The sequence below is a fragment of the Pseudochaenichthys georgianus genome, chromosome 16 (genome assembly GCF_902827115.2).
Source record: "Pseudochaenichthys georgianus chromosome 16, fPseGeo1.2, whole genome shotgun sequence".
NCBI lineage: Eukaryota > Metazoa > Chordata > Actinopteri > Perciformes > Channichthyidae > Pseudochaenichthys > Pseudochaenichthys georgianus.
The window spans coordinates 12,153,051-12,163,954 of record NC_047518.2 but is presented as its reverse complement, the minus strand read 5'-3'; the positions used below and the strand labels follow the sequence as shown (position 1 = coordinate 12,163,954).

Here is a 10,904-nt window from a genome sequence, read left to right as displayed (position 1 = left end):
CTCCCTGCACCCATCATGTATCAGCCCTCACCTGCTCTAATCACTCTCAGGCCCTTGAAGCAAAAACAGTTAAACAAAGTTCTTCATTTATGTTCATGTTTAACCAGAAATTCACACATTGTAGGAAAAAGCAGAAATGTCATATTTCACAAATAAACATATATGGATAGATTTGTATTACATGTTTTCTTGTGAATTATCTGCCTTTTTTAACACCTTATTGCATAACTGTTGCTCTCACCTTTCCTCACGTGTAACCATATTGCCTCAGCAGGGGCGGGTCTAGGATGTTCTCCTTACTTCTATGGTTCAACCAGTAGTTCTTTCATTTATGTAATGTCAGAGAAATGCAGATCACCCAGGCTCTTGAGGATCATGCACCGCCCGCTTTTGATCAAATAATTGTCTGATGAGAATATTTTACCTCTTAACAAACTGAACAACATTATCCATGGATGCCAGCAGCGTGTCAGTGCTGTGGTACAGGAGGTCGAAGCCCCTGGGGAAGGTGAGGCGGCGGGTTCAGGACCTCCGCATCCCTTCCTCTTGCAGTGACTTGGCCAGCAGACCTGCGTTGGACCTGAGCCACAACGAGAGCGCCCGGCTGGCGGTGGACTGCCTGCTCAGCCGGGGTCTGGAGGGGTACCGAGAGATGCTGAGTGCAGAGGAAGAAGTGGACTTTCTCTCCGAGCTGGAGAAGAGTTACATCCTGGAGAATGGCAGAGATGGTTAGTGTTTGTTTTTAGCTTGCTCTTTGCTGCCTGAGGTTTGAACACATCGGTAACCAATAGATTCATTAATTGGATTTAAAAAAAGATAATGATTCCTGGTTTGTTTCTTTTTGTAGCTGATCCTGGTGCCTGTGATGATGGAGACGAGGTGGAGACCCTGTCTGCTGGCTCCCAGTCTACCACAACATGTTCCTCTGAGGATTCTACTGTGGTCGGTTTGGACCTGAGCCCCAAAGGTGGGACAAGACTTATAACATAACATCTGAATACCTTTATTCATCCCACATAGGGGAAATGTACATTGTTACAGCAAAAGTGAAGAGACAACAAATAAAACACTAGTTCGTGCACAAAAGAAACTACTCTGAAATAAGGAATTTAATACAATCTTTCTGCTGTTTCTACATTTACAGTGTAATCTCTAATAACATGGTAATATTCTTTATTTGTGAAAACAAAACGACCTGAATGTGTCACTTCACATAGGGCATGTTTATTTTCATATACAAAAGTCAGCAATCATAAAGTAGTTCAAATGTGATTGACTTGCAAAGCTTCAAACAGGTCCTTTATCACCTGCATTTTAAGATAACATAATTATTTGAATGTTAAATTTGGTTTCACGTATAAAATCAAAGCATCACGTGATTTATTTTGTCTGAGATTGACTTTTGACATGTTAGAGTTTTAATTTACATGTAAGGTTACAAAAATGTGTCTTTCATCCCATGTACATTTTAAGATAAAAATGTGAAATCACAACACCAAGTTAAATGTTTTTGTAAACTCTCGTGTCCATGTCTCTTCCAGGTGTGAGGCGGACTGGTTCTGTGCTGGACGAGCCAATCGCTGAGCTCTTCTTCCAGTCTGGCAGCCCAGCAGGCAGCATGAAGGACCTGGTCCGAGGGTTCATCAGGAAGGCTGCCATGGTGGGTGTGTTTCTGTGGGAGATGAGGAGAGCACTTAGTGTGTTTCCTCGTGTGCCTGCACATTATAAGAACATGCCATATCATGCATGCCTGTACATGTGAGGGATTATAAAATGTGTAGCCCTGAGTGCTGTGACACAGTGTCTGTCTGCACAGGTTTTTGTTATAGTGATTGAAATCTTAAATGAAATGTGTGTGAGCAGGCCCTGGCCATAGTGATGGACACCTTCAGTGACGTCGAGCTGCTCTGTGATCTTCTGGAGGCCAGCAGGAAGAGGAATGTGTCCGTCCACCTGCTGCTGGATCATCTCAACTTGAACCTGTTCCTCAGCATGTGGCAGGACCTCAAACTGGACAGCAAACACTTCCCTGTGGGTCTCTTGATCTACCTCTGCCCATCCTCCTGTCTGTCTGAGCCTGGAAGCATTTACCAAAACTTGGTTAGGGGGGAAAGCACCTGTTCAACATTCCTTGAGTGCAGTATTTTTTATCATTTCTACATAAATAAATACCATTATTGTATTCAAAAAGAATACTCAAATACAGGCTAATATCATGCATGTTGTGATATTTGTTATTATAAATAAGGTAACAGTTGGACAGGTTTACATTTAAACTGATGCTGTTCTTGATGCTTGTGCAGATTTGTGCGTTTATATATTATATAAGTCTGTGTAAAGTGTGCGTAGTCTTCATTCCAAAGCCGGAACGCTGTTTTTTAACAATACATGCATTTCATATTATGCCTTGTGCAAAGACCTGATGCGTCGCTCGTAAAAACAAGAAGTATTGGGTATAGTATCATTGCTAAAAAGGTGGGGATAAATTAGGTTGTCTGAGTCAAACTTCAGTTCTGATCATCACTATCAAATATTCATTTTCAGAATACGCACCCTAAAAGTGTGTGTGTGTGTGTGTGTGTGTGTGTGTGTGTGTGTGTGTGTGTGTGTGTGTGTGTGTGTGTGTGTGTGTGTGTGTGTGTGTGTGTGTGTGTGTGTGTGTGTGTGTGTGTGTGTGTGTGTGTGTGTGTGTGTGTGTGTAGAAGCTGTCGGTCCGCAGTGTGGAGGGACAGACCTACTGTGCTAGGACGGGCAGGAAGCTGACAGGACAGGTTTCTGAGAGCTTCATCATCACTGACTGGAGCGAGGTGCTGACCGGCTCTTACAGGTACACACTACATGCTTTAATAACATCTGATGGCATGCTAGGATTAGTTATGACATGTTAGAATGACTTATATTGAGATATTCATTTTAAAAACATTATATTATTATATTGGTATTATAAAACCCAAATTAATTTTAATGGAAAATGTTATCAAACGGTATAGTATAACTAAGTGATATACAATACAAATGTTTTAATTAAATGATAATGGTATACTGTGACTTGTTTTCTTTTTATGGCATACTATATTATAACTTTATATATGACATTTTTCTAACATTATTTGTCATATTATGTTGTTCAATACAAGCAATTAACGGGAGTTATGAGCGTAATGAGATTAAGTGTTGTGCAAATAAAAGACACACCTCTGTAGTCAAAGATAGAAATCCTTTGTCATCTTTCCTTACATACTCAGCTATTTGTTCTATAATATAAATTGTTTTTTAATGGCATACTATAGTAGGACTGTTTTATGACTTTTAATGGCCCGTTTTGATCTCCTCAGTTTCTCCTGGCTGTCCTGGCAGGTCCATCGTACTCTGGCTGTTCTTGTGAGGGGCAGCGCGGTCAGACCTGTCCATCAGGAGTTCCTCAGGCTGCATTCCAGCTCCAAACCCATCCCTGGCTTTATCTCCTTTATCACCGTGCCCCTGCTCCTCCCTCTTTACCAAACATTACAGGCATCTCAAAACGCTGCGCTGAAATCCAGCACGCCCACAGCACCATGCCACAGTGCTCCTAAAGGGAAATCACAAAACCCTCACACCAAAGTAAAAACACTGGTTTCATGCAATCCACAGAGCACAGATTTGGAGTGCAGCAAGGCCACGCCTCAAAGGGCAGGTGAAGGTACACACAGGCATCAGAAACGGACACAACTGTACCCAAAACCACTTGTTAACCCTGGAGCACTGCAGAGTGCACATCGGGGAATGGTAAAGCATACAGTGGGAGAGCACAAGACAAATGTTGAGAAGCATCAGATCCAGAGTCACTCAAGTCCTCTCAGTCCGACACATGTCTCATATGTTCAGTCACAGCTTACCAGCCTTACCATCACCACTACAACTGAACAAAATGCTGAAAGGTCAAACCCTCGACACGCTGCTTCTCCCGCGTACAGAGAGCTTAGGGCTGCCAGTGAGAGGCCAACTCTCAGGACAAATCAACAGCACCATAATGACAGGTTTCTGTTTCGCCAAAGGAATGGGAAAACCATGCCTCTGGAGGGGATGGCTGCCGGTCCGGAGAGAAAAAGACAACAATGGAACTGCAACTTTAAACCACAGGTGGACTTTCTATCTGATAATCCCAAAGTCCTGCCTCCTTCCACATCACAGCAAAAACCAGCAAAGACAGGCCCGTGGTTCCCTCTAACACACACACGAGAACACACATCTCGGCTGCAGACTGAAGTATCGTCTCTAGAATACGGGAGGCAAGATCAAACCCAGAGACACCATCAGGTTTCCTTCGAGTCCCACCCTATAGCAGAGGCTCTGAGTCCTAAGCCTCGGATGGACTCCCAGCTGTTCTCACCGTGGACACATCTGCAGCCCCCCCCTTCTCAACAAGCCAGGTCCCCTCCCATATTGAACTGGATACCCCAGAGCAGCACTGGAAGACCCAGACCTGTGGCCCCCCGCGACTCCCTCCTCACCGCCTACAGGACAGACAGACCTGGGGGCTGGAGGACATTTCACAGTGACAGGACTACGTCATTAGGAAGGAGCCACAGCTTGACCGACAGACACCGAGCAGGCCCTCCTCCAAATGTACCCAAGATATGAAGATTAGTTTCACTTATGGTCTTCAATTTATGGACACGTATTCAACTGCAGTCGACTCATACAGGTCAACAAAAATACTTTATTCATCTGAAATTCTATTCAAAATAGTGTATTAGGAAGCTTTTTCCAGATGTCATTTAGCTTAGCATAAAGACTGGAAGCCGGGGCGTAGCGGCCACAATGCGTATTTATATGGTGTTTATTGTCTTATCATTATTGTTAACAGCACACACAAGTGCAGTTTGCCACTTCTGCTAATTTTCACATGGGGGTGGTTTATGGTATTTATGGCACTTTATATGTCCGGGGTTTGTGGATGACAAAGCCTGATCTTACCTTGGTTATTGTTCAGGTTATTGTTCAGTTTCTTTTCTTTTTAATCCTAAAACTTTAACGTCAGTTTTCTGAAAATGTTAAGGCATGACTGACATTTCCGCGAATATAATTTGTATCAATCATATATCACTTTGATGGTGGTCCAGAAAATAATCCTTGTCATAAATCATAACACACACACTATGAAGTGGATATTTGTATCTGCTTTATTAAATACTCTACTGTATCTGTGCTTGAATACAATGAATACAATTCTGTGGAAGTGTGTGAGTCAAAACAGTTGAGATATTTCTCTTTATTAAGGGGGGTATTTCTGAGATTGTCAGCATTAAAATGTACTGTGTGAATGTATGGGGTCTTGTTATGATATCAATAATGTGGATTTCCCACTCAATTTCTCCTGCTCTTTGGTGGGACCTGCACAGGGACAGGGTCTTCCTGTCAGCGAACAGGCCTCACTTCTCTGTGTGCGTCTGTTTCTAGCACACCAGTCAGTAAGATCTTGTTCCACCAGCGCTCCTTGAAGCTCTGCAAACACACACTGGACAGGCTCTCCCCGTCCTGGCTGTCCTCTCTCATTTTGTCTGGGATCAGGTCCTCTGACACCACCTGGGAGATCATACAGTGAGAAGGTGAATGTGTGTTTCTAGTGGAAACTAGGGGTGGGAATCACCAGGCTCCCCACGATACGATACTATCACAATACTTCGATATGCTAAGTATCGTGATGCGATATATTGCGATATTGCAAATCACATGGGTCATATCCATGTCCGTCTTCCCTTCCTGGTTAAAAAATATATTTGCAATATGAATAGTTTATGTAAATAACCCAATTTGTGTTCTTTGAACCTGAAAAGGAGATGGTATTGTTTTTGTTACTTTCATTGCAATTGTATACATGTCTTAACGTAACTTCCTGTTTTATATACGACCATCTTTCGGAGCGATATGCTACAGTTTATATAAGTTTATGTAATAAAATATCGATACTTGGCATCCGTGTATCAATACAATATCGCCACGCAAAGTATCGCGATGCTATGCTGTATCGATTATTTCCCCCACCCCTAGTGGAAACCGTCCATATTCAAGGCAAAACCAGGAGCACATGTTCACCTCGGTGAGAGTCTGCAGGGTTGTTTCTTTGGGATTGAGCCTCTGCAGCACCTCGTCTGTCGTCTGTAGGGTGCTTTCCGTGCGCTGCAACACAAAGGAGGACTGCTGCTGCCGGAGGAATCTCAGCAGGAGTCTGAGGGAGATATTCAGACACCACGATTTACATTTCAACTGTGACTTTCGTCAGAGTATTCACAGATTATTGTGTAGCTTGTGGGCAAAAAATACAACTCTGATCTTGGTGGGGGGAGGTAAAAGTCTCAGGATAAAAATCTGTATATATGATTATCTGGATGAGCTTCAGATGTGCGGGACAACTGATTTTAATAATGTATATTTCTTGCTGAAGTGTTGATCAAAATGATCAGGGGTGCAAACTTCTTTCTTTAAAGAAGTTCATAAAATATCCAATATTTCCAGTGGATTTCAACAACTACAATATATTTAATTGTAGTTCTACCGACTTCTATTAGTGTCTAATTTGTGCTGTGTATTAAAATGTATTTACTTGACCTTGTCCTGATGAAACAGGTGCAAGCTTTCAGCCAGACTCTGTCCCCATCGAGCTCTGCCTCCTCCTCCTCCTGCTCCTCCTCCTCCTCCTGCTGCTCCTCCTCCTCCTCCTCCTCCTGCTGCTGCTCCTGAATGTCTCCATCACTCTGCGTTTTCTCTGCTGGTTCACAACTCTGTAAAGAACAAGATCCTAATAAAGGAAAATACAACAATCAAATAAAACCAATGTCAATTTGTTTTATTTTTCATTTATGCATTTGTTTTTTGCTCAAATTAAGCGATTGCAAAAGCGTTAGTTCAACATATCAATAAACAACAAACACCAACAAGCCTCCTGCATTGTTGACTTTTAATATATGAGATGAGTGCTAGGTGAGTGCTTGATGAGTGCTAGGTGAGTGCTTGATGAGTGCTAGGTGAGTGCTAGGTGAGTGCTTGATGAGTGCTAGGTGAGTGCTTGATGAGTGCTAGGTGAGTGCTTGATGAGTGCTAGGTGAGTGCTAGGTGAGTGCTTGATGAGTGCTTGATGAGTGCTTGATGAGTGCTAGGTGAGTGCTAGGTGAGTGCTAGATGAGTGCTAGATGAGTGCTAGATGAGTGCTAGGTGAGTGCTAGGTGAGTGCTTGATGAGTGCTAGATGAGTGCTAGATGAGTGCTAGATGAGTGCTCGATGAGTGCTAGATGGAGCCCATCCTACCTGAGGGGCTGTTGCTGTCCAGCAGCTCCAGACACATCTGTCCCAGGTTGAACCAGTGCCAGGGGTTGAAGGGCAGCAGGATGCAAAGCTGCTGCAGGCAGGACATCCTCGATGCTAAGGCTCCAAAATGCTGGTAGATCCTGACCTTCAGTGAAGGATTACATTTGAATTAAAGGAACACCTCTAAAATGATAATATTAACATGCAATCATCAGCCTGTCAAACGTTATCTTTCTCACATGCGTTCACAGTGAAGGAATAATTCAGTAACGGAGAACATTTCTTGATGAGTTGATGTAAAAGGGGGGTCGCGTTTAACGACAGCAAAACTATATAAAAAGACGTGAGACTGTTTTAGCATTAGTGTTTGAAATATTACAGTTTTAGTGTAAATGTGCTTGGGAAGTAGTGAGCATATGACCTGATAAATGAGACTTGGATTACACAGCATGAGTTTCTATACGGGTGTTTTCATACATTCTTTCTTCTTTGACCTTTAGGGCATGCAAGGAAAACAAAGCTCTCTTCGAGGATTCAAGGTCACACAGGTAGAGGGATGTATTAGAATGATTTGCTTGTGTTCTTGCTAATGCTTACCTTAAGCAGCAGGATGCTGATCAGGTGACAGGTGTTGGACGCGTCTTTGCTCTGCAGAGAGATCATGTAGACTGAGTTCTGGTCACTTTCTAAAGAGAAGCTTTCACACTGGTTTCTTATCTCATTTTATTAGAGCTATGGAAATGCAAATGTTACTACGGCTTTTTAATACGGGAGCTTCCCAGAATCTGGGGCACATAAAAACACAGACACACTCCTCTTTAATGGCGCAGAAATGTGACGAAAAGGGCAATATTAAGGCTGTCCCAGGGAAATTGTCAGGTTTACATCATTTTAGTAGGTATGAACCCATTGAAGGCACACAACTAACATGCGGTGAAAAGAACAATGGCTATCTTGAAGTTAAGAAATAAACGTTTAATATTTGCTTATATTGAAAGTGTATTGTATCATATAATACACATATGTATACTGTTTAAACTTCAATCTACCATGTGACCTACTAGCCACTGCCTACACGAGACAAAATATCTTAAATGGTGAATTATTGTTTTTGGTTTTATACTAGTTATCATCTACTAAATGTTGTGCACAATTTGGAAAAATAACTCATTGCGAATATTTTACATAATATTGCAATAGCGATATATATTATAATATTTAAAGGATCGGTATAAAATAAGGACTTTTAGTCTGTAGGATACCGGATTTTTTGCAGCAACATAATACTTCATTTAGAATGATACTGTCATATATGTTGCATCTACCACATATTGCAATTTTGATTGATTGTGAAGCCCTAATTTTTTAAACACCAACCATACAGATGGGGACTTGCAGTCAGAGTAGGAAAAGCTCATTGGAGAATTACCAGCAGGTCGCTCAAGTGCAGCGCCCGGTCCCTCTGTCCCAGTTCGGTGCAGCATCGGGCCATTCCCTCCAGCACATCTCTCCTGATGGTCATGTTGTTGGCAGAGTTCAGCTCCAGGCAGCTGCTGTATACATCCAAGGCTTTCTAAACCCACCGCACCACGACAACACAACATTTACATTCCTCAAAGGGGATAACAGATCACATGATCGGTATGGGACTAGGGTTGGAACAATACAGTACAATTGGAAAAGATGGAAACTTTTTAATTAAATAAAAGCGTTAATTCTTACAGTGAAAAATAAAGGTTCTTTGAAACATTAATAATAATAATATATTTGATTTGTAAGTGCTTTTTCAGGTGCTCAAAGACACTTTACAATGTTATAAAATAGGAAATAAAATAAAATGTAAAAAGTTGAATTAAAAAATATTAAAACAACATTAGACAAACTTATAACCAAGACATGCCATGCCACCGAGTGTAGTACACATAATGTCACTATTAAAAAGTTACATTTTTGTAATAAGATTGTATTGAGAGAGAGAAAATGTTTCCGGATAAAAGCTAACTTTGGAAAATGTAATTAAATGTAGCATCCCTTTGCAACCCCGAAGGTCACCGTGTGTGTATAATTACATATCATGATAGCAGAACTGTGTTGTTATAAATACAGCAGATTACAGCTGTTTTGTATTTTAACATCTAAACCTGGTTTCACAAGGAGGTTTGGTGTGATGTAGTTATATGTTACTTAACTAGTCTTTTTCCTGTTATCTTCAAATGTTGCTCAGTAGCACACGGCTGAATATAGTTAACATATTCCTTTTTGCTCTGTTGGGTAGAATATGTCAATGTGTACATGACAGGAATAAGTAATGTAACCAATGCTGGATGTTGTTTACATAGCAGCAGCTCTAAAAACATGCAAATACCGGCCTATGACAACAGTGCTGCATACTGTAACAGTCCCCGTGAACCAGCAGGAACACATTGAACTCAGAGTATCCACTTTGTATTTAACTTGTTTTCAACTTCACTGGTCAGTAAAACAATTCACAATGGTCGTTGAGAAGTATTTAAAATGAGAGATAATCGACTGTCTTAATACCTGATAGTTCCCTTGTTTCAAAGCCAAGTCTCCTCTGAACTTATACACCTTCTGCTTCTCCAAAGGATCATCTGTACAGAGAGCAGAACTCTCACAGAACCACTGCAGGGAAACAAGACGAAGAAATAAGGGTGTACTCTGCAAAATAACTAATGCTGTCATGTAAGGTACAAGGAGCATACCTGTTGTTGTTTTTTAAAGTCTGGTAACCTTAAGTATATCATGTACTGAGATAGCTTTATGCAGTGGTAGAAAAAGTATTCAGATTCTTTATTTGAGTAAAAGTAGGCCTACTAATACCAAACTGAAAAAAACACCATTTCAAGTAAATGTATTGCAACAAGAATGGTACTAAAGTAAAACGACTCATTGCAGAATTGAAAAATTCTTCACATTTAAATAATCATATATTTTTTAAATACTTTCCAAAGTGTTGTTCGTCAAAATCTGAATGTTTTAAAGTAAATAGTAAATAAATCTGGAAAAATAAATATAGTGGAGTTAAAAATACCAAATGTGCCTCGAACATGTAGAAGAGTAGTACTCGGGTAAAGTACAAGTACCTCAAATGTGTACATAAGTACATTACTTGAGTAAATGTGTACTTAGTTACTTTCCACCACTGGCTCTATGTTCGTGGAGACAGGCCATACTGTTTACTAAAGAGTTGACCACAGCTAGCTTGCTGCTTCCTTTCATTCATAGCCTTTTCCCGCCACAAGACCTGGGTGGCTTCTTCAATGCCCGGCATCATACTACACACAGCAGCTGCTTGTTTATCCAGTAACGTTACGTTTATAACGTTGCAGTGTATGGTTTGTATTGAATAGACTCGCCTCTGGTTCACAGCGTTTGGCGTTGTAATGGGACAGAGGCACGGCGACTCGGTCCTTCGACTGAAGAAACACAGAGTCGTCGAACGTGCTCCCAAATATCTCCATCGGGAAATCACGAATTTTAAAAAACTATTAATATTTAACGCGACAGAAACAAATGTCCATCTGAAACTCATTCAGGTTTGTTTACACCCTCATGGTTACACAGTCCTTAAGTGCACAACGGATACAACGTCGAGGATG

The 10,904-nt window shown here is 41.2% G+C and overlaps 2 protein-coding genes across 3 annotated transcripts; one reads left to right on the top strand and one right to left on the bottom strand.

Annotated features, from left to right (window-relative positions):
- The first annotated feature begins 451 nt into the window (after positions 1-451).
- LOC117460629 (protein FAM83A) lies at positions 452-4,538 on the top strand. The gene is made up of 7 exons (XM_071206043.1): positions 452-728; positions 848-967; positions 1,524-1,660; positions 1,864-2,031; positions 2,703-2,827; positions 3,336-3,679; positions 4,387-4,538. The coding sequence occupies exons 1-7, from the start codon at positions 452-454 to the stop codon at positions 4,536-4,538; spliced, it is 1,323 nt and encodes a 440-aa protein (XP_071062144.1).
- Positions 4,539-5,144: 606 nt separating this feature from the next.
- c16h8orf76 (chromosome 16 C8orf76 homolog) lies at positions 5,145-10,904 on the bottom strand. Of its 2 annotated transcripts, none has more exons than XM_034102504.2 (8): positions 10,662-10,904; positions 9,826-9,927; positions 8,714-8,857; positions 7,882-7,932; positions 7,285-7,429; positions 6,589-6,778; positions 6,076-6,208; positions 5,145-5,565 (listed from the first exon to the last, which is right to left on the bottom strand). In XM_034102504.2, exons 1-8 carry the CDS (start codon positions 10,764-10,766, stop codon positions 5,398-5,400), a joined length of 1,038 nt encoding a protein of 345 aa, XP_033958395.1. In that variant the 5' UTR covers positions 10,767-10,904; the 3' UTR covers positions 5,145-5,397. The 2 variants fall into 2 exon arrangements, with proteins under 2 accessions (XP_033958395.1, XP_033958396.1); XM_034102505.1 differs by lacking the exon at positions 10,662-10,904 and adding an exon at positions 10,008-10,226.

What these genes read in the sequence shown, in the direction of transcription:
- LOC117460629 (XM_071206043.1), top strand. Translation starts at nt 452, where the DNA reads ATGGATGCCAGCAGCGTGTCAGTGCTGTGGTACAGGAGGTCGAAGCCC. An exon ending in TCATCAGGAAGGCTGCCATG is followed by an intron (nt 1,661 to 1,863) that starts GTGGGTGTGTTT and finishes GTGTGTGAGCAG; the next exon opens with GCCCTGGCCATAGTGATGGA. An exon ending in GTGCTGACCGGCTCTTACAG is followed by an intron (nt 2,828 to 3,335) that starts GTACACACTACA and finishes TGATCTCCTCAG; the next exon opens with TTTCTCCTGGCTGTCCTGGC.
- c16h8orf76 (XM_034102504.2), bottom strand. Translation starts at nt 10,766, where the DNA reads ATGGAGATATTTGGGAGCACGTTCGACGACTCTGTGTTTCTTCAGTCG. An exon ending in ACCTGTTTCATCAGGACAAG is followed by an intron (nt 6,209 to 6,588) that starts GTCAAGTAAATA and finishes TATCTCCCTCAG; the next exon opens with ACTCCTGCTGAGATTCCTCC. An exon ending in CCCTGCAGACTCTCACCGAG is followed by an intron (nt 5,566 to 6,075) that starts GTGAACATGTGC and finishes ATGATCTCCCAG; the next exon opens with GTGGTGTCAGAGGACCTGAT.